Source organism: Podarcis pityusensis (assembly GCF_964106645.2).
Source record: "Podarcis pityusensis genome assembly, chromosome: 4".
NCBI classification, from domain to species: domain Eukaryota; kingdom Metazoa; phylum Chordata; class Lepidosauria; order Squamata; family Lacertidae; genus Podarcis; species Podarcis pityusensis.
Genome location: NC_138027.1, coordinates 6,858,389 through 6,880,031, shown reverse-complemented (window position 1 = coordinate 6,880,031; position 21,643 = coordinate 6,858,389). Strand labels below are relative to the sequence as shown.

Sequence of the window (21,643 nt, the reverse complement as noted above, 5' to 3'; positions counted from 1 at the left end):
CTTGGTTCTCAAACTTAATCCATTCCGGAAGTCCGTTCCAAAACCAAAACATTCCAAAACCAAGGCGCGCTTCCCCATAGAAAGTAATGCAAAATGGATTAATCCATTCCAGACTTTTAAAAATGACCCCTAAAACAGCAATTTAACATGAATTTTACTATCTAACGAGACCATTGATCTATAAAATGAAAGCAATAATCAATGCACTGTACTATGAAATAAATAAGACAGTATTGTAGATGATAAAAATTAAAAGTATTTTGTTTTCTTACCTGCACTGATGATAGTCATTGTTTGGATGGGGGGCTTTTATCCATTTCCACAGGCACACAATCAGTCAGTAGCTGAACTGGGTTCCACACAGTCATAAAAACAAATTAACCTGAAAAAACCTCAAAAACAAAAACGCAAAATAAATAGCAAAAAAAAAAGTGCCAAACTTAATCCGTTCCAGAAGTCCGTTTGACTTTCAGAATGTTTGAAAACCAAGGCGCAGCTTCTGATTGGTGCAGGAAACAATCGCCGACAGCCGCATAGGACATTCGGCTTCTGAAAAACGTTTGAAAACCGGAACACTTACTTCTGGGTTTTTTTTTTTTTTAATGTTTATTAAAAGTTTAGAAATTACAGAAAAAAGAAAAAAACAAAGTTAAACATAGTAAAGCAATACAATACAACACATATAAAACAGAAAACACTACTTATCTTAACAAAACAAAAACAAAAACAGAAACAATTAAAAACGCATCCAATATTTCCAGATCTTATCTTTCATTTACTTGTTTCGACGACCTCCTCACACCTCCCTTTTTTGTATTCTAGTTCAATTAGCTGTTTCAGCAAATCCTTTCCATCTTTCTCAGTTTTTGCCCCATAATTTATCTTAACACAATCTGACCTTATTTTTTCCCCCTTTAGCCCATTAACAGTCTATTTTTACTTAATTCTTTATAACATTTCTGCTAAAGCCATATAACTTCATTCCAGCATCCTTCTAACATTCATTCACTTACTTCTGGGTTTTCGGTGTTTGGGAACCAAGGCATTTGAGAACCAAGGGACCATTGTATTTGTATGCTAATTTATATGAATGAATCAGTCATGAATCAATCATCTAGTCCAACCCCCTTCAATGCAGGAATATGCAGGTGGCCCATATGGGAATCGAACCCACAACCTTGGCATTGCCAGTGCCTTGCTGCAACCAGCTGAGCTGAAACAGTGGCTCCCAGCTCCCAGGAGCTCAAGGTGACATGCATGGTCCTCTGCCCTCGCACTGGAAGATAGGCAGCTAACTTATACAAAAGCAATCTAGCTCTGTGTCTCCAACACCCCAGAGTTTCAGACACGCCTACCGGGAGAAGCGAAGGATGTGTGCCTCTCAGCTCTGGCCCATGCAAGTAAATAAGCGATCACTCAGGGGGTTGAGCCGGAGACTCTTAATCTCAGGGTTGCGGGTTCGAGCGCCACCTTGGGCGAAAACTTCCTGCATTGCAGCGGGTTGGACTAGATGGCCCTCGGGGGTCCCTTCCGCTTCGACAGTTCTGTGATTCCAAGTATTGTCCTGTGTGCAAGGAGCAACCAGCTTGTGCCTTTCTTTTATGCAGGGACGTCGGAAGCGTGGTGGAAGCCATGTACGGGGACCTCGCCCCGCCCATCATGCTGATTGGCCACAGCATGGGCGGGGCTATCGCCGTGCACACGGCAGCCTCCAACCTGGTGCCCAGTTTGCTAGGCCTCTGCATGATTGATGTAGTGGAAGGTAAGAGTTGGCGTCACTTGGCGCTTGTTCCTTTGGTTCCTTTCCTATTTCTCAGGCATGTTTCCCTCCCCTTATGGTTTTGATTTATTGGCTATTTTAAATTGCATTTTAACCTTTATTTTAATATTGCCCCCCCCTCTTCCCCCCCATTATGTTTTTACTGTGATTTTATTGGTGTCAGCTGCCCTGAGCCCGGCTCTGGCTGGGGAGGGCGGGGTATAAATAAAATTTATTATTATTATTATTAGTCTCGCTGCGGGACATACTAGGCCAGCATTTGCCTCTATATAGGCCGGCCTTCTGGGAAAACACCAGCCGCCACCCTTTCTCTTTTCTTTCCATTAAAGCAAACCTCCAGGCATGCCCATAGCAGTTTTTCTCTTTCTTTTTGTGTTTTGTTTTTTTATTCAGTTTTCTATTTGACAATTTAAAATAGTCATTAAACAACCTTAAAATATCAATGACTTCCCTTCTTCTCTTTCCATGGTTCAGTTTGCATATCGTAAACCCCTGCATATTTTACGTACATCGGGCACATCCAACTCTCTTGAGACTATGATCTGCGCCCAGTATAATAAAACTGGCAGTTATCTACCCATTGTCGAACTTTTTTGGGGGGAGGATTGCCCATAGTTGTCAAGCTTTTTTAAGGGGGGAGTAGTGCACCCAGAATTGTTCAGCTTTTTGGGGGTTAAGAACTTTGCTTCAGGATGAGAACAGAAATTGTGCTCCGGCAGCGCAGCGGCAGCGGGAGGCCCCATTAGCTAAAGTGGTGCTTCAGGTTAAGAACAAATTAATTACTTAACCTGAGGTACCACTGTACATCCATCAAAACTTGTTTACACTGTTGAATTTATCTTAATGCTGCCAGCATTTCTAAGTGCACACAGTTTCCCTCCATATATTCAATAAACGTTTTCCAATCTTCTTTAGACGTATGTTCTTGTTCTCTTATTCTATATGTTAGGTCTGCAAAGCATCTCATATTCTGTCGGCTTAAGTTGCCATTCTTATTTAGTTGGGACCTCAGCAGTTTTTCTATTTAAATCATGAGGTCTAGAAACCTTTTTTTAAAAGCAAGTAAGTTTCTAGATCTCATGAGTCAAAAGGAAAAACTGCTATGGGGTTATAAGGATAGGGGGACTATGAATGGGCACCCTTGATTTCATCCCAGTCACAGTTATGTAGGTTTGGATATCATCTCTTCTGTAAAACACTGGTTTGCTTCATGCCAGGTTTTCCCTTCTTGTTCATAGGCACAGCCATGGATGCCCTCAACAGCATGCAGAATTTCCTTCGGAGTCGCCCAAAGACATTCAAATCTCTGGAGAATGCCATTGAATGGAGGTAAAGGGGAAACTTTGGGCATCTTACACAGCCCATTGCAAAGGGAGCCCATTTAAAGTCTTCTCTACTAGGAAAGCGATTCATTCTCTCTCTCTCTCTCTCTCTTTATCAAATTTCCTATTTTACAATTTCAAGGAAGCATTTTACAAACTTTAAGCTATCCAGTGACTTCCCTTCTTCTCTTTCCATGGTTCATTTTACATATCATATACCCCTGAATATTTTACTAGTAAAGGGTATTTCACTAGTAAAGGGTAAAGGGACCCCTGACCATTAGGTCCAGTCGTGGCCGACTCTGGGGTTGCGGCGCTCATCTCGCTTTATTGGCCGAGGGAGCTGGCATACAGCTTCCGGGTCATGTGGCCAGCATGACTAAGCCGCTTCTGGCGAACCAGAGCAGCGCACGGAAACACCATTTACCTTCCCGCCAGAGCGGTACCTATTTACCTACTTGCACTTTGATGTGCTTTCGAACTGCTAGGTGGGCAGGAGCAGGGACCGAGCAGCGGGAGCTCACCCCGTCGCAGGGATTCGAACCACCAACCTTCTGATCGGCAAGCCCAAGAGGGTCAGTGGTTTAACCCACAGCGCCACCCATGTCCCTGAGTATTTTACTATAAGCATTCAAATCAGTTTTCCACTTGTACATCCATCAAAAATGATTTACTCTGTTGAATTTATCTTAATGCTGCCAGCGTTTTCAGCTGCATACAATTATTTTCCAGATATTCAATAAATGCTTTCCAGTCTTCTTTAAACGTATGTTCTTGTTCTCTTATTCTATATGTTAAATATGCAAGTTCTGCATATTCCGTCAACTTCAGTTGCCCACCCTCTTGAGTTGGGACCTCACTCACTTTCCGTTTTTGGGGCTAACAAAACATGGGCTGCAATTGTTGCACACATAAATAACCTTTTCTGACACCTGGGAATTTCATTCTGGGTTATCCCAAACAAAAAGGACTTTGTTTTTGGGGGGAAAGTAATTTTAAACATTTTTTTCAGTTCAGTATAAATAATTTCCCAATTTCCTTTTACCTTTTTACATGTCCACCACATGTGGAAGAACGTTCCTTCTACTTCTTTACACTTCCAACACTAATCTGATTCTGCTTTATAAATCTTAGCCAACCTAATCAGAGTTTACCATCTATGAATCATTTTCAAGTAGTTCTCTTTCAATGAATAGCATGCTGTAAATTTCTGGTTGCTTTTCCTGAGTTTCTCCCAGAGGTTAAGATCTACGGTATATTATGACCTATATCTATTGCCCATTGTATCACTGAAGCTTTAACAAGCTCGTCTTTTGTTTCCCATTCCAATAAAAAATTACACATTTTAGACAAAAGTTTATACTGATTTTGCAGGAGTTCTTTTTCAAATTGCGAACTTTGGTCCAAAAATCCATTCTTTCTATCTAATTTAAATGTATCGTGTAACTGGTGATACTGCAAACCATCCGTAACTTGGCTCCTTAGGTTTTCCACTGGTTTTATTTTGGGTTCCTCCCTCTCTAAAATCTAGCTGTTCCCTGTAGGGAAAGTGATTCTTTGCTTGCTGAGCTCTGCTAAAAAGCAGCAGGCAGTAACCAGGGTGGATTTGATTTAAATCAAATCGATTTCAATCACAATTTAAATCACTAGCCAGTAAGACTTGATTTAAATCTTTTTTTTTTACAGAAAGACCCATTCTTGCTGGTAGACTCTTCATATTTACAACCAGATGAAGGTTTCATTTTTGGAATAATAAATTTTCAGAGTAGTTTTTACAGTTATAGCAAAAATTACTGATTTGGCTATACTATTAGGAATACACTGACAGATAATTATGCAATTATTGTGTGGTTTAATAAGTAACTGTTTATATTTGGACAACTTTTCTGCTGTCCTTTATTGGAAGGAGAAAAATAACCATTTCCTTAATAACAATTGAAACAATTTATTTAACTAAAACAATAACATTATAGCATATGTATCCATGTTTGTTAACTGATGTGGTTAAATGTTTTTTAAAAAAAAAAACGAACAAACATTAGACTGAGTTTTAGCGCACATGAAAAACTTAAAACAAATTCTTATTTCCTGAAGAATAGCCTTTGGGCTATAATGTAACTTAAATAGAAAACGATCTTTAGAAAGATTTCCCCTCCAAATGCATTTTATTTTTAAAATCCAAAAAATCCATAAAAATAAAAATAAATAAATTGATTTTTATCCACTCTGGCAGTAACTAACCCCCATCCAATGGCTGTTTCCTTTTCTCCTTCTCTAGCGTAAAGAGTGGACAGATACGGAATCTTGAATCTGCCAGGGTTTCTATGGTTGGCCAAGTCAAACAGTAAGTCGTGCCTTCTTCAGTTGCCTTTTATCGTGTGCTTCTGCCCCGTTTTCATACATGGATGTGTGAAATGATGGTGGGAGCTTCTCATGGCTGTGACATTCCCGCAGGAGCCGATCTTCTGGGGTTTGGATTGCAACTTAACAGTGTGTGTGCTCTCCCCAAAATTCCACTGAGGAACCCTAGTCAGGTAGTTTAGATTTTTATGCTGCCTTTGATGTAACCCTACAGGGGTCCTGTAGATAATAAACATGAAAGGCAGCATAGGGTTACAGTGGTGCCTCGCAAGACGAAATTAATCCGTTCCGCGAGTCTCTTCGTCTTGCGTTTTTTTCCGTCTTGCGAAGCACGGCTGTTAGCGGCTTAGCGGCTATTAACGGCTTAGTGGCTATTAACGGCTTAGCGGCTTTAAGAAAAAGGAAACAAACTCGCAAGAACTCACAAGACGTTTCGTCTTGCGAAGCAAGCCCATAGGGAAATTTGTCTTGCGGAACGACTCAAAAAACGGAAAACTCTTTCGTCTAGCGAGTTTTTCATCTTGCGAGGCATTCATCTTGCGGGGCACCACTGTATCAGGCACAGCAGAAGGAGCAAAAGGAATTATGCGGACATTATTTTTAAAAGGCACAACCAAAAAATACTTTAACAGTACATAGAATTCTGACTCGGAACTTGCCTCCCCTTTGCCGGACAGCCCGGCACTGTGACTTTTCCTGAAGCTTAGTAGGAATATTGGGGGAGCGGGGCTTGAAAGCCACGTTTTGAGTGGGACCACATTGCGGTCTTCCAAATCCAAACCTTTATCTTTAAATACTGTATTTTTCACTCTATAAGACGCACCAGACCATAAGACTTTTTCATGGAGGCTAGGCATTTTAAAATGCAGGAAAGCTGGGCTTCTATGAATTTGACATGTGAGATTACAGTGGTACCTCGGGTTAAGTACTGCATTTTTCGCTCTATAAGACGCACCAGACCATAAGATGCACCTAGTTTTTGGAGGAGGAAAACAAGAAAAAAAATATTCTGAATCCCAGAAGCCAGAACAGCAAGAGGGATCGCTGTGCAGCGAAAGCAGCGATCCCTCTTGCTGTTCTGGCTTCTGGGATAGCTGCGCAGCCTGCATTCGCTCCATAAGATGCACACACATTTCCCCTTACTTTTTTGGAGGGGAAAAGTGAGTCTTACGGAGCAAAAAATGTGGTACTTCCATGCCACTTAATCCCTGTTACCCCATTCTGGGAGAAATTTTCCTTGGGGCTACAAGTACAGAGGCTCACACCACTTATCCAGTTGGTCAGGCTTTATTCAGTAATGCTTTACAGGACAAAGACCAGAGAATCTGTGAGATCTTTGCATTACAATGCACTCTGTATAGGAAAAATATACATATTCTGAGCTGTTCCATCTAACTCTTCATCCAACCACAGTCCTCGAAATTCAACTTTACTCAACTGATTTATTTTTGCTGTACAGTCGTACCTTGGAAGGCGGAATCCGTTCGACTTCCAAGGTATGACTGTACAGCAAAAATAAATCAGTCCGTTCGACTTCCAAAACGTTCGGAAACCAAAGTGCAGTTTCGGATTGGCTGCAGGAAGCTCCTGCAGCCAATCAGAAGCCCCATCGGACGTTCGGCTTCCAAAAGAATGTTCGAAAACCGGAACACTCACAAATCAGTCTGGGAGCTAATTTGTTCAGGAGCCAAGGAGTTTGAAATCCAAGGTACGACTCTATTTGTTAGAACCCTCCCTGTACCTTATCTGAAGTTGTTTTTCTCTCTAGCATTCTGCTATTAGGTTCCCCGCTCAACTGGCTTTTACCAGTTTTGTGGTCAGACTGCAGTCTTGTGTCCATGACGCTGGCCTCGCGGACGATAATAATAATAAATTTTATTTATACCCCACCCTCCCCAGCCAAGGCCGGGCTCAGGGCGGCTAACAACCAATAATAAAAACAAGCTGAATGAATACAACTTAAAAACAAAATTAAAATACAACATTAAAACATTAAAATACAGCCTCATCACAGGAGGAGAAAGGAAAAAAGGAGGAGGGGGAGGGAATCAATGAGTTTTACAGAAATCCCACATCCTGGGGAAGAAAGCAATGCATTCTGCCCCCAGGATTCTGGAAACCAAAACTAAAAATTCTGGGAGCTACATTGGGTACAATAACTTCAGTTTCCTGTGTAACGCGCTGATATTTCTCCCCGTCCCGTTAAGGCCAAGGTGGAGCGTTTCAAATTGACTTGGGGGTCTTCCTGTCCAGGTCTCCTTCATTCCTTGTTGTTCCTTTGAACCAGGTGCGAAGGTGCGGCCAGCCCTGGAGGTCCCAAAACCATCGTGGAGGGGATCATAGAGGAGGAGGAAGAGGAGGAGGAAGACGAAAATGGAGAATCGGTGAACAAAAGGAAGAAGGATGATGACGCAGAGGTGAGGAAGGCATCTTGTCAGAATTGGGAGAATAACTGTGGGCCTCTGGCTGTTGTCGGGCTGTCAGGCAGGGGTGATGGGGTCGGAGTATAGCAACATCTAGAGAATCACAGATATTCCCCATCCCTGACCCACAGGCTGCCTCTTCTCTCTCTTTCCCCACAACCTCTGAATTCTTCTTCAGCAGCATAATAATAATAATAATAATAATAATAATAATATATTTGTTCCCCAGCCACTCTGGGCGGCTCCCAGCAGAATATTAAAAATACGATAAAAGATCAAACATTAAAAACTTCCCTAAACACGGCTGCCTACAGATATCTGGTTAAATACAGGGCTGGTTATGATTTATGAAGCCCTATATGGCTCAGGTCCAGGTTATCTGAAGGACCGTATTTCCCCATAAGAAGCTGCCCAAGTTTTGAGAACTTCCAAGGATGCCCTTCAGGGAAAACAGGGTCTTCTCAGCAGTGGCTTCTCCCAGGCAACTTTGGAACTCCCTGCCTGGAGAAGTCAGACTGGCTCCCTCCTTGCTGTCCTCCTGCTAGCAAGTGAAGACCAAGAGGCTTTGGGGAACTGACTGTTTTGAATGAAAACAGTCTCATGGATATCATAATAATGATAATAATTTATTATTTATACCCCGCCCATGTGGCCGGGTTTCCCCAGCCACTCTGGGCGACTTCCAACAAAATATTAAAAATCCAAGAAAACATGAAACCTCAAAAACTTCCCTAAACAGGGCTGCCTTCAGATGTCTTCTAAAAGTCAGATAGTTGTTTATTTCCTTGACATCTGGTGGGAGGGTGTTCCACAGGGTGGGCACCACCACCAAGAAGGCCCTCTGCCTGGTTCTCTGCAACCTTGCTTCTCGCAGGGAGGGAACTGCCAGAAGGCCCTCGGAGCTGGACCTCAGTGTCCGGGCAGAATGATGGGGGTGGTGGAGACACTCCTTCAGGTATACTGGGCATAAGCCATTTAGGGCTTTATAGGTTCAAATCCCCGTGACAGGGTGAGCTCTCGTTGCTCTGTCTTAGCTTCTGCCAAACTAGCAGTTTAAAAGCACACCTGTGCAACTAGATAAATAGGTACTGTGGCGGCGGGAAGGTGAACAGCATTTCTGGGCGTTCTGGTTCATAGCTGTCAACTTTCCCCTTTTCTTGTGAGGAATCCTATTCGGAATAAGGGAATTTCCCTTAAAAAAGGGAAAACGTTGTCAGCTATGCTCTGATTTCTGTCACGGTGTCCTGTTGTGCCAGAAGCAGTTTAGTCATGCTGGCCACACGACCCGGAAGCTGTCTGTGGACAAACGCTGGCTCCCTCGGCCTGAAAGCGAGATGAGCGCCACAACCCCATAGTCTCCTTTGACTGGACTTAACCATCCAGGGGTCCTTTACCTTTTACCCTTTATAGGTCAACACCAACACTTTGAATTGTGTTCGGAATAATATTAACGGCAACCTCCCCTCCTCTTACGCTTCCATGGATCCAGGCTGGGATACAACAGGGCTGGGGCAAACATTGCGGCCTTCTGGCACTTCCAGACTCTATCTCCCATCAGCCTTGCCCCAACGGTCAGGGATGATGGGAGTTGTAGTCCTCCGGGATCTGGCGGACAGCAACCCAATGCTCGCATGATGCGTTTCTGGCATTTTAAAGCGGACATCTTCTGTCTCCCCTACGCCCTCCCCTGAAAAAAAGACCAAGAAGGATGTGGCCTACACATGGCGGATTGAGCTGGCGAAAACGGAAACGTACTGGGATGGCTGGTTCCGGGGCCTTTCGAACCTCTTCCTCAACTGCTCTGTTCCCAAGCTGCTGCTTTTGGCTGGTAAGTGTATTTCTCTCTCTGCTTTTTTCTGCAAGCCCCACAAAGACACTCCGCCCCCCAATTCCTTGTGGAGAGTCTCTTTGTCACTGCTCACAGGTAAGATTGCCCTGGCTTTGTCTGCCCTGTGAGGGAGGAAGGGTGTTTTCTTTACAGGTAGCATTCTGCAGCCAGGTACTGAGGCGTTCCCAAAGCAAAGGAAGGACTGAACTCTACATTTTCTAATTTGGCTTTCGGTGTCTTTTTTTTCATTTGATGGGCAGAGAGAACGTCCCTGAGCCCTGTGTCAGTTGTCCCCCATCCTTAATAAAACAGCAATTCCAGCAAGTTCTGGATTATGCTTCGCCCCTTCTCTTCTCCTCCTCCACCCCCATTTGCAGGATTTCCAGCAGGGCAAAATAACTTGAAACTTTTTTAAAAAAACCTTCTCATCCTTCTCTCTCTTTCCCCCTGCCCTGGAATCGTTTTTTAGGTGTCGACAGACTGGATAAAGATCTAACCATCGGCCAGATGCAAGGTAAATATGCTGACGTCCTGGGCTCTGATTGGTTTCCAAGAGGATCAGGGGGTTGCCTTTCGAGGGATCTAACAGGAGGCAGGGATGGTGGTAGCCAGTTCTGGATAATGTCATTTAAACAACGACCTCCGATAGATTGGCCCTTTGCTTCGCAATTAGAGTTCTTAAAGCTGGGAGGCGGGGACGAGGGTGTTGTCTGAACGCATGCTGTCCTTCCAAAGTGCTATTTTTTAATTGGGATTATTTTTTTTAATTGGGACTATTTAATTGGGATTATTTAAAGCAGGCACATCCAACTCCCAAGAGACTGCAATCTACTCACAGTATAAAAGAACTGGCAGTGATTTACCCATTGTCATTGAAGGATTGATCAGGGTTGTTGAGCTATTTTTGGGGAGCCAGAGTTGTTGAGTTTGTTTTTTCTTGTTTGTTTTTGGTGGGGATTTCTCAGGGGGTCCAAAGAAAGATCAACCAGGATTTAATAAATATTATATTAAAACAAAAGACAAAGATCGACCAGGGACATCCCGTGATGGACCAGTAGATCGCGATCAACCTGTTGGGCATGTCTGGTTTAAAGGATCGAGACAAGTTCCTAGTCCTTAAGCCTGACCGGATATGTTTGGAAGTGCACTTAATACCAAAAGCTTGGGAGGAAGCTGTGGGTGGGCTTTGGCACTCCTCCTGGGTGCTTTGCCCCACCCAAAATGCAAATCCCCGTAACTTCATAGAATCATAGAATCACAGAGTTGGAAGAGACCACAAGGGCCATCGAGTCCAACCCCCTGCCAAGCAGGAAACACCATCAGAGCACTCCTGACATATGGTTGTCAAGCCTCTGCTTAAAGACCTCCAAAGAAGGAGACTCCACCACACTCCTTGGCAGCAAATTCCACTGTCGAACAGCTCTTACTGTCAGGAAGTTCTTCCTAATGTTTAGGTGGAATCTTCTTTCTTGTAGTTTGGATCCATTGCTCTGTGTCTGCTTCTCTGGAGCAGCAGAAAACAACCTTTCTCCCTCCTCTAGGTGACATCCTTTTATATCTTTGAACATGGCTATCATATCACCCCTTAACCTCCTCTTCTCCAGGCTAAACATGCCCAGCTCCCTTAGCCGTTCCTCATAAGGCATCGTTTCCAGGCCTTTGACCATTTTGGTTGCCCTCCTCTGGACACGTTCCAGTTTGTCAGTGTCCTTCTTGAACTGTGGTGCCCAGAACTGGACACAGTACTCCAGGTGAGGTCTGACCAGAGCAGAATACAGTGGCACTATTACTTCCCTTGATCTAGATGCTATACTCCTATTGATGCAGCCCAGAATTGCATTGGCTTTTTTAGCTGCCGCTAAAAACTTCCATGTAGACCATTGCAGCATTTGGGTTTGCGGAATTCAGGCTGCCTCGGGGGCAGAGTGAGACTACCTCCTGAGGCCTCTCATGCAGAGATTCCTCAGCTAAGCAGCTGCTGCTCCCCCCCCCCAGGTGTGCTGGAGGATGCTAGTGGGTGTGGCGATCACACAGGGTCCCTGGACATTTCACCGTCTATTGATCCCTGTGTCACCAATTTATTTCTTGCTGCCACCACCCAGGCCCTACCTGATGCAATACTGAGTCCAGTCAGGGTTTACCGTATTTTTTGCTCCATAGGGTGCACCGGACCATAGAGCGCACCTAGTTTTTAGGAGCTTCCTTTTTAGCCGCGGGGCTGGGGTGGGGGAAGCCCAAGCTTCCCCTGACCCCAGCCCCCAAAACAGGTCCAGGAGCGGCGGCAAGATTGTGCGCAACCTCACCGCTGCTCCCGGAGCTTGCGGGGCTGGGGCAGGGGAAGCCCGAGCTTCCCCCGACCCCAGCCCCCAGAACAGGCTGCTATCCGCAAGCCTTCGGAACCCGGCAAGAACTCCCGCCGCGCTCAGAAGGCTTGCGGATAGCTTCCTGAAGCCTGGAGAGCGAGAGGGGTCGGTGCGCACCGATGCCTCTCGCTCTCCAGGCTTCAGCGAAAGCCTGCATTCGCCCCATAGGACGCACACACATTTCCCCTTCATTTTTGGAGGGGGGAAAAGTGCGTCCTATAGAGCGAAAAATACGGTAAATTGGAACATAAACTTCTGTTTATTTATTGCAGTTTAACAAGTGTGTGGTTTCATAAACGGTCTCGGTCAATTACAATCATGGGGTGCCTATCCAGACCTATAACTTCTGCTACCTGCTCTTACTCACTAAACCACCTCTCAGATATTTCCTTGTCTTCCTAGCCCCTAACTGTTACTCATCTTATTTCGCTACACTAACTCAACCTACCCACAGATTCTATCCCAATTCACTCCCACTCCAACCAACCACCCAACTCCCAACGAACTCCTCCCTTTGCCCCTCCCAGAGCTCGTTTTATAATCCCACTGACTCCACCCCCCTGGGTCCTGATTGGGCAACCTGTTTAACTATTTCTCCTCCAGCACTCATGTGTTAACGTCACAGTGGGGTCCATTGTTGGTTCAGTCAGCCTTTCTATGTGGGATGCAGGGTGGCATCTGTCTAGAGTGGTACCTTGGTTCTCAAACTTAATCCATTCTGGACGCCCGTTCCAAAACCAAAGCGTTCCAAAACCAAGGTGTGCTTTCCTATAGAAAGTAATGCAAAAGGGATTAATCTGTTCCAGATTTAACAACCACTAAAACAGCAATTTAACATGAGTTTTACTATCTAACGTGACCAGTGATCCATATATTGAAAGCAGTAATCAATGTTCTGTACTATAAAATAAATAAGACAGTATTGTAGATGATAAAAAATAAAATTATTATTTTTTCTTACCTGTACTGATGATAGTCATTGTTCGTCCTGTGAACCAATGCAAGATTTTAAGTAGGTACAGTGGTACTTTGGTTCTCAAACTTAAACCGTTCTGGAAGTCTATTCTGAAACCAAAGCATTCCAAAACCAAGGCACGCTTTCCCGTAGAAAGTAATGCAAAAGGGATTAATCCATCCCAGACTTTTAAAAACAACCCCTAAAACAGCAATTTAACATGGATTTTACTATCTAACGACACCATTGATCCATAAAAATGAAAGCAATAGACAAGGTACTGCAGTCACACAATCAATCAGTAGCTGAACTGGGTTCCACGCAGTCACAAAAAAAAAGCTGCAAAAACAAAAGCGCAAAATAAATAGCAAAAACAGACAGACCTCGGTGTAACACTCAAAACGGAAGTGTGGCACTCAAAAGGGAGCATGTTCGGCTTCTGAAAAAAGTTTGCAAACCGGAACACACACTTCTGGGTTTGCGGTGTTTGGGTTCCAAGTTGTCTGAGTACCAAGGTGTTTGAGAACCAAGGTACTGCTGCACTTTACCTTGGGAGGAAAAAACCATGTCTTGGGCTGCCGCCGCCTTCTCCCTGCCTATGAACCATGGAGTCAAAAGCAGAAGGCCGGGAGCAAAGGATTCTGGGAGTCCTGCCTCACCCTCTCTTGCCCCCTTACAGGGAAATTCCAGATGCAAGTTCTTCCGCAGTGCGGCCACGCAGTCCACGAAGACGCTCCGGACAAAGTGAGTGACGTTTTGGAGCAGCTGGGGCTTTGAGGGCAGAATTCCAGTTCACCCCCTTGGTTTTTGTTTTTTGCAAAATGTATTTATTTATTATTTATACCCTGCTTGGGGGGGGGGTTAAAAAAAATAACCCCAGCAACCTCAAAGCTGTTAACAAAAAAAAAAAAAAAAGGATAAAACCATAAAATTATCCCTGAGAAAAGTCAGCAACGGTAATTTAAGACATTCAGAAAGAGTTAACGGATCACGAAACCCCGCCAGATGGGCGGGGTATAAATAATAAATTGTATAATTGTTATTATGACTTGCATCAACTTTCCAAGCAGCCGGGTCGCCTTGTTTTTAGCAGGTGCCGAAAACAGTACAGTCGTACCTTGGTTTTCAAACGCCTTGGGAGTCGAAACATTTTGGCTCCCAAATGATCAAAAACCGGAAGTGATTGTTCTGGTTTTCGAACGTTGTTTGGAACCTGAATGTCCAATGCGACTTCCGTGGCTTCCGATTGGCTGCAGGAGCTTCCCGCAGCCAATCGGAAGCCGTGCCTTGGTTCCTGAACGTTTTGGAAGTCGAACAGACCTCCGGAATGGATTCCGTTCGACTTCTAAGGTACGTCTGTACAGTGAAAGCTCTGCCTGATATCAAAAGGCAGGGAGTTCCGATGTGTAAGAGCAGCGGCAGCAAAAGATTGAGTTCTTACAAATACAGAGTAGGTGTTATGGGACACCTGTAGCAACGCCATTTGCAGCAGTCAGGTGGGCACAAGCGGGGCAAGGCGATCTTGCAGGTAAACTGATCCCAAGTTGTTAAGGGTTTTGTATGCTAAGAGCAGGGACGCGGGTGGTGCTGTGGGTTAAACCACAGAGCCTAGGACTTGCTGATCAGAAGGTCGGCGGTTCGAATCCCCGCAACGGGGTGAGCTCCCGTTGCTCAGTCCCTGCTTCTGCCAAGCCAGCAGTTCGAAAGCACATCAAAGTGCAAGTAGATAAATAGGTACCGCTCCAGCAGGAAGGTAAACAGCGTTTCCGTGCGCTGCTCTGGTTCGCCAGAAGCGGCTTAGTCATGCTGGCCACATGACCTGGAAGCTGTACGCCGGTTCCCTCGGCCAATAAAGTGAGATGAGCGCCGCAACCCCAGAGTCGGTCACGACTGGACCTAATGGTCACGGGTCCCTTTACCCTTTACCTTTTATGCTAAGAGCAACACCTTAAACCTGGCCCTGTAGCGACCTCTGAAGTGTTTTATATTTGCTGTTAGCAACCCTGAGCCCGGTTTTTAAATCGGGAAGGGCAGGGTATAAATAAAAATATTATTATTATTATTATTATTATTATTATCCGTCTAACTGACCTGTTGCTTCCGTTGAGCATGTGCTGCCAAGCAGAAGGGTTAAGGAGGGGTGCAGAATATTTGTTTGTTTATTTTAGATTTATAAACAGACCTCCATTGGAAGATCTCTGTGTCATTCACAAGATGAGGGTGATGATGATGATGATGATGATGATGATAATAATTTATTATTTATACCCCACCCATCTGGCTGGGCTTCCCCAGCCACTCTGGGCTGCTTCCAACAACATATTAAAATACAATAATGCATCAAACATTAAAAGCTTCCCTAAACAAGGCTACCTTCAGATGTCTTCTAAAATTCTGGTAGTTGTTCTCTTTGACATCTGGTGGGAGGGCGTTCCACAGGGCAGGTGCCACTACCGAGAAGGCCCTCTGCCTGGTTCCCTATAACCTCACTTCTCGCAAGGAGGGAACCGCCTGAAGGCCCCCAGAGGTAGACCTCAGCGTCTGGGCAGAACGATGAGGTCTACTGGGCCTTTGAGGCTGTTTAGGGTTTTGAAGATCAGCACCAACACTTTGAATTGTGCTCGGAAACGTACTGGGAGCCAGTGTAGGTCTTTCAAGTGTTATGTGGTCTCAGCCGCCGCTCCCAGTCACCAGTCTAGCTACCGCTAGATGAAAACACAAATAGTTAAAACACAATAGCATCCGCCTCCTGCAAACACTGTAGAATATTAATCAATTAATCAATAAATTAATTTATATGGTGCCCTTGATAGTCTGCAGGGAGGCAGGGGAGGCGTGGGGAAGTCATGAAAAGAAGTTATTGAAAATGAGACTTAAAAGGTGGAATTTTTTTTTTTTTTTTTATGTCGTGTTTTGTGTTATTTTTGTGTGTGTTTTTGTTTTGTTTTTTTGTAACCTTTTGAAACTTTAATAAAGATTATTTAAAAAAAAAAAAAAAAAGAAAACACAAATAGTTAAAACACAATAGCATCCGCCTCCTGCAAACACTGTAGAATATTAATCAATTAATCAATAAATTAATTTATATGGTGCCCTTGATAGTCTGCAGGGAGGCAGGGCTTATTCAGGGCTCCCTTCGCATGCAAGACTTTCCGTTCTCTCTTTTAACATCTCCAGACGCTCTCTTCCAGGTTGCCGAAGCCGTCGCCACGTTCCTGATCCGTCACAGGTTTACAGAGCCCATCGGTGGATTCCAATGGTGAGGTTCGTCGGGCAAAAGCAGCCCCAGGCTGGTCTCTTCGCTTGCACAAAAGTCGCCCACGTGGCGCTGTTCCTGCCCTCCTGAAATACAACGGGGGGGGGGGGGGAGTTTCCTGCAATGCCTGAAAAAAGAAAATGCATTATTATCACATCTGACTGAACTCCAAAGTTCACTTATTATCTTGCCCAGATAGCACTGATCGGATGGCAATAGTTGTGCAGGTCAAACTGTTACTGAGCCAGGTGGCTGCTCAGTTTTACCTGAGCTCACTATTACAGTGGTACCTCGGGTTACAGACGCTTCAGGTTAAAGACGCTTCAAGTTACAGACTCCGCTAACCCAGAAATAGTACCTTAGGTTAAGAACTTTGCTTCAGGATGAGAACAGAAATTGCGCGGCAGCAGCGGGAGGCTCCATTAGCTATAAAGTGGTACCTCAGGTTAAGAACAGTTTCAGGTTAATAACGGACCTCCGGAATGAATTAAGTACTTAACCCCAGGTACCACTGTACTGGCTTGTGGAGATGCTTTGCATGTATTTATGACCAGTTCCGCAAAACTGCTACTTGAAGAAATCCCAAACTTAATATTTTTGAACTTCAAACGGAGCTCAGAATCCAGTTAGACAATCAAGCCTTTGCAGTTGAATTAGGAGGCACTGAGAGACGGCAATTTGCTGCTTTAAAGCGAGCCGGGGAGGAGGGAAGGAGGGGAGCCATGGCGAGCCGTAGTGGAGGGACGGACAGGGACCATGGCTCCCAAACCTTCCCAGGGCTTCAAGGGAAAGGGGAGGCTGCTGGCAGAGCGGTGGGGCTCCCACCCCCCACCCCCAAAGACCAGCCCAGGAGCGCGGGGCAACGGCGCACAGCCTGCCCGCCACTCCCAAACCAGAGAGCCAGTATGGTGGTGTGGTTAAGAGTGGTGGACTCATAATCTGGTGAGCCGGGTTCGCTTCCCCACTCCTCCACCTGCAGCTGCTGGGTGACCTTGGGCCAGTCACACTTCTCTGAAGTCTCTCAGCCTCACTCACCTCACAGAGTGTTTGTTGTGGGGGAGGAAGGGAAAGGAGAATGTTAGCCGCTCTGAGACTCCTTAAAGGGAGTGAAAGGCGAGATATCAAATCCAAACTCTTCTTCTTCCCAAACCTTCCCAGGGCTTCAGGGGAAAGGGGAGGCCACTGGCAGCCTGGGAGGGCGGGGCAACAGCGCGCGCCGCACTCGGTTGATTTGGCTCCAAGGACCACACATTCGCTTCATAAGACGCACAGACATTTTCCCTTACAGTGGTAGCGCTGGATGTGAACGGGATCCGTTCCGGAGCCCCGTTCTCATCCTGAAGCGAACGTAAGACACGTCTGGATGTGCGCGGGTCACGTTTCGCTGCTTCTGCGCATGCGTGTGACGTCATTTTGAGAGTGCGCGAGCGTCGAAACCCAGAAGTAACGCACTCCGTTACTTCTGGGTCGCCGCGGAGCATAACCCGAAAATATTTAAGCTGAAGCATATTCATCCCGAGGTATGACTGTACTTTTTAGGAAGGAAAAGGTGTGTCTTATGGAGCGAAAAATACGGTATACACCTGTTGCTTGTGGGCGACTGGGCGAAACCAGGACGGGCCCGTCTCATTCTCACAAGTGTGGAGCAAGTATTACGTGGTGCCTGTGACCCGTTGCTTGAGTGTGCAGGGGCTGGCTGGCTCGGGTCATGGCGCCGTAATCTGAGTTTACCTCTCTTTCTCTCTTCCTCCACAGTGTTTTTCCTGCTTGTTAATGCCCCGACGGTCCTCCCGGCACCGACTCCCCTTGTAAATAAACCTGCACCAGAGGGCTGTGGTGTTTTCTGTCTCCTCCTCGGCCGTCCCTTTCAGTTGCCAACTCGGACCAACTGGCTCCAGGGCCCAGTCCGTGGCCAGACCTTCTGCCGCCGGACCCCCAACCTGGTCCGTCCCCGGATCGGGGGGAGGGGGCCTCCTTCCCGTCGCCCTGAAGGAAGTAAGCCGGCTCTCTGCGAAATCACGGGTGGATGCGAAGGATTCTCTGCGCAGCCCCTCCTGGAAGTTTTAGGAAATCCTTGGCCCGGACGGACCCCATCAAAGCCCCTCTCCCCTTTGGTTTTTCTTAAGCATGCAGGATCCCGTCATTTCAAAGCTGGGCTCTCCGCTTCGCTCCTCCAGAGCACGGCTTTCATTTTTGGGTTGCTTGGGCCAATCTTCCTCCCACCCTCTTCCTCCTGGCGAGTTCTCAGTCGCGCAGGCTGCCACGATGCGTAGAAATCTGAAACGCATCTCTCCATCCGTGGCTTGTGGCCTGTCGCCTCCTTGACCGACCTCCTGCGTTTGCGTTCCCCAGCGAACGGGGGCTGCGTTTCGGTTTGGTTAACACACCTGCGTCCGCCAAGGGGATTCAGGAAAGGAGCTGAAATGCAGAGGGGTTTTCTGAGGTTTCCCCAAGCCTGATGTTTGAGAGCCCAGCGTGGCAGGTTCTCCAGATGTTCCCTGCTGGCCAGTGGCATTGAAACAGCTGCCAGAATTGGGCAGTTCAGATTCACACGGTGCTTGCCAACCATCAGCAAGCAAGAAGAGGGCAGGGGGCGGTGTCGTTTTAGGATTACAGAAATGGAGGTGGGGAGCCAGCCATTCCTTTGCTTCAGGGCTGCAAACGACGGTTTAGGCATCCTTCAGCTAAATTTCAAGGAAGCAACCCTTAGAATTAAAGCGCCTTTATGGCCCTTGTCAGTTCTGGCGCTCTGGTGGGGATAACGTCCTAGAGCCCAGACCTCTGTGTATCTGAGGAGGTGTTTCCCATGCGTTCGCACTTCCAAGCCTCGGTTAAGAACAGGAGAGTTGCTCCCCTCAGCAATATTTTCAATACTAGGGGAGAGAGAGAGGAGAATATTTGCATTGGGGTTTGGGGTCTGTGACTCTTAGAGGCAGGGATAAAGGCTGTGTCAGGAGCCTTGATAGTTTTCACTGCGTGCTGCAGTCAAATCCTTCTCCACCTTCTCTTGCAAACAAAAAACAAAAAAACAGGTGAAGAGAAGCAACGTGAAATATTACACAGCAAGCAAGGAGGAGAGACTTAGGGAAATATCCCCAGCCATCCCCTGGGAACTTCTCTTGCAAACTCCTTGTGTGGCTCCTGTTCTGTTCAGAGGGGTGTTGGCCAGAGACCTTCCTGGTGGATCGGGCCCAGTCAGGCCCAGAAAATCCAAACCCTTTGCCAGATTGGGGGGGGGGGGGGGGTTTGGTTTTGTGCCTATGTCCCAAGCTGAGTAAGGGGGGCTATGACTTCTTCCTCATGCAGGAAAGATGAGCAAGGCATGTTGGAAGACGCACCCTGCACATTGATGCCCTGAACGTTTTCCGGTTGGAAAAGTTTCTGGAATTTAATGCGTAGTCACAGCCCTGCCCCAAAAAATAAATCTGTGTTTGAGCAGCCTGCCCTTGCGGTCTCTTGCCTTCTCTGCCACAATGGCCCTCGCGTCTAAGATGGGAGCTCCCCCATTCTGCTCCATGGACTGGAGGAAAAAAACCCCAAACTCGCACGGTTGTTGCCCCATCTCCGGACATGGCGCCCAGACCCCGAGCACTAGCTGGAATGGGGAGCCAGGAGAGGAGGACCCCTCCCAAGTGCAGTTTCCAAGTTTCCACCAACACTTCCTGGTCGCCTTTGTTTTTTCCCCTGCTTAGGTCTGGCAGTGGTACCCAAGGATGCTCTCCTCTTACTGGGGAGCAGCCCAAAATTAAGGGGCCGCCTCTGGAAGTTGGACGGGCGAACCTGACCCAGCTGCGTCCCTTGTTTTGGCAGGGAGGGCTCTATTTTTTCCCCCTTTCAAATTTTTCTGGGGGTATTCCCTTTCTTCCCTTGGATAATCACTCACTCAGATGTTTAGGATGCCGGTGCTTCCATTGGCTGGGGGGGGGGTCTCCTGTCTTCCCCCTCTCCTCCTGGCTTTTGAATGAGCTGCCTTGGAAAGAGGTTGCCCATCTGCCTGCGCATTCAATGCCAATTTTTGCCAATTTGGTGGTTTTCTTTGAACCAGTTTGAAAAACGATCTCCCATGGCGTATGCAGCATATATCACAAAACTCAACGCAGAGTTGCCAGGTGACGGTCCTCCTTCGGTTAGGTACTCTGTGGGTCACTTGCTACATTCGGGGGCTGGGAAGCATCCCTAGATTCTCCCGCACCCCCCACCCCCGCCACGAACACTCCTTCCCACCCCAAACTCTGAACCTTCAGCATAATTTTCTTCCCCTTTTCTGGGGAGGGAGGCAAACCGAATCTGGTTCAACAAAGACTAGAGTCCTCGTTTAGCCTTGCCCCCTTTAAATAACACATACTGTACTGTTGGCAATTTTTTCTGTGGGGGGTGTGAGATTTTTTTTTGTCAACTCCCTGCTGATGATGACGACCACCCTTGTTTTATGAAAATAAATATTTCGCTACCTGCCGTGGTGCGGCTTTGTGTGTGTGTGTTTGTTCTTGTTTTTTTAATTTCCAAACAAAAAGAAAAAAAGAAAAATTACAAACATCAAATTCAGCATCCATGTTTGTTTCAAAAAAAACCCCAGCCTGTTACATAAATCAAAAAATACCTAATTACTCTAAACTTTTCTTTGCTGTATACAAATACATCACAATTAGAAATTTTGAATTGAAACTTTTATATTATAAATAATATTTCACAATTCCCCCACTCCCCTTCACCCACGTGTGATCTCAAATTTTTACTTCTTCCGTCTTGTTGTGTTGTTATAATTTAATCATTATTCAGTTAATTTTAATTATTTTCTTGATTACCCCTGCACATTTTACACATCTATTAATATTCCAGTTCCGGAACCATGTTTTTTCATATATTCCTTTACTCCATCTCACTCTTTATTCTCTGATTTGAATGGCCTCTAATAATTGCCGTCAATTTTGCCATTTCCACAAACTCACAGAGTTTGCTTTGCCATTCTAATAATGGTATTTTCTCCCCCTTCCAGTTCTCATCTCTGGGAATGTCATTTGATATTAAGCCTAACAAAAAAAGCCAGTGGCTTTTTGGCAAACGAAATCTTCAATAATTTTTTCAGCTCATATACCTCGTTCCAATTTATTTTTTACAATTTTACATCCCCACCATGTATGATAAAAGGTTCCCACCTCCCTCTTACATCTCTAGCATAAGTTTGATTGCTTTTTGTAAATCTTAGCCAATTTTTTCAGAGTGAGGTACCAGCGGTAAAACATTTTCATCATGTTCTCTCTTATCATATAACAGGCTGTGAAATTGATATCCACCTTCCACAATCTTTCCCAGTTTTCTAGTTGGATTGTATAGCCAAATTCCTTTGCCCACTTT

At 45.7% G+C, this 21,643-nt stretch overlaps 1 protein-coding gene across 1 annotated transcript in view; it reads left to right on the top strand.

The window, feature by feature from the left end:
• The window catches only part of PPME1 (protein phosphatase methylesterase 1), a 33,288-nt gene extending 12,545 nt beyond the window's left edge, over positions 1–20,743 (top strand). Inside the window, exons 6-14 of the mRNA XM_081002273.1 lie at positions 1,608–1,762; positions 3,019–3,109; positions 5,381–5,446; positions 7,751–7,880; positions 9,585–9,714; positions 10,184–10,228; positions 13,712–13,776; positions 16,224–16,291; positions 18,044–20,743. Of these exons, the coding sequence (XP_080858399.1) occupies positions 1,608–1,762; positions 3,019–3,109; positions 5,381–5,446; positions 7,751–7,880; positions 9,585–9,714; positions 10,184–10,228; positions 13,712–13,776; positions 16,224–16,291; positions 18,044–18,062 (769 nt within the window). The 3' untranslated portion in view covers positions 18,063–20,743. The remainder of the gene's footprint in view (positions 1–1,607; positions 1,763–3,018; positions 3,110–5,380; positions 5,447–7,750; positions 7,881–9,584; positions 9,715–10,183; positions 10,229–13,711; positions 13,777–16,223; positions 16,292–18,043) is intronic.
• Positions 20,744–21,643: the final 900 nt, after the last annotated feature.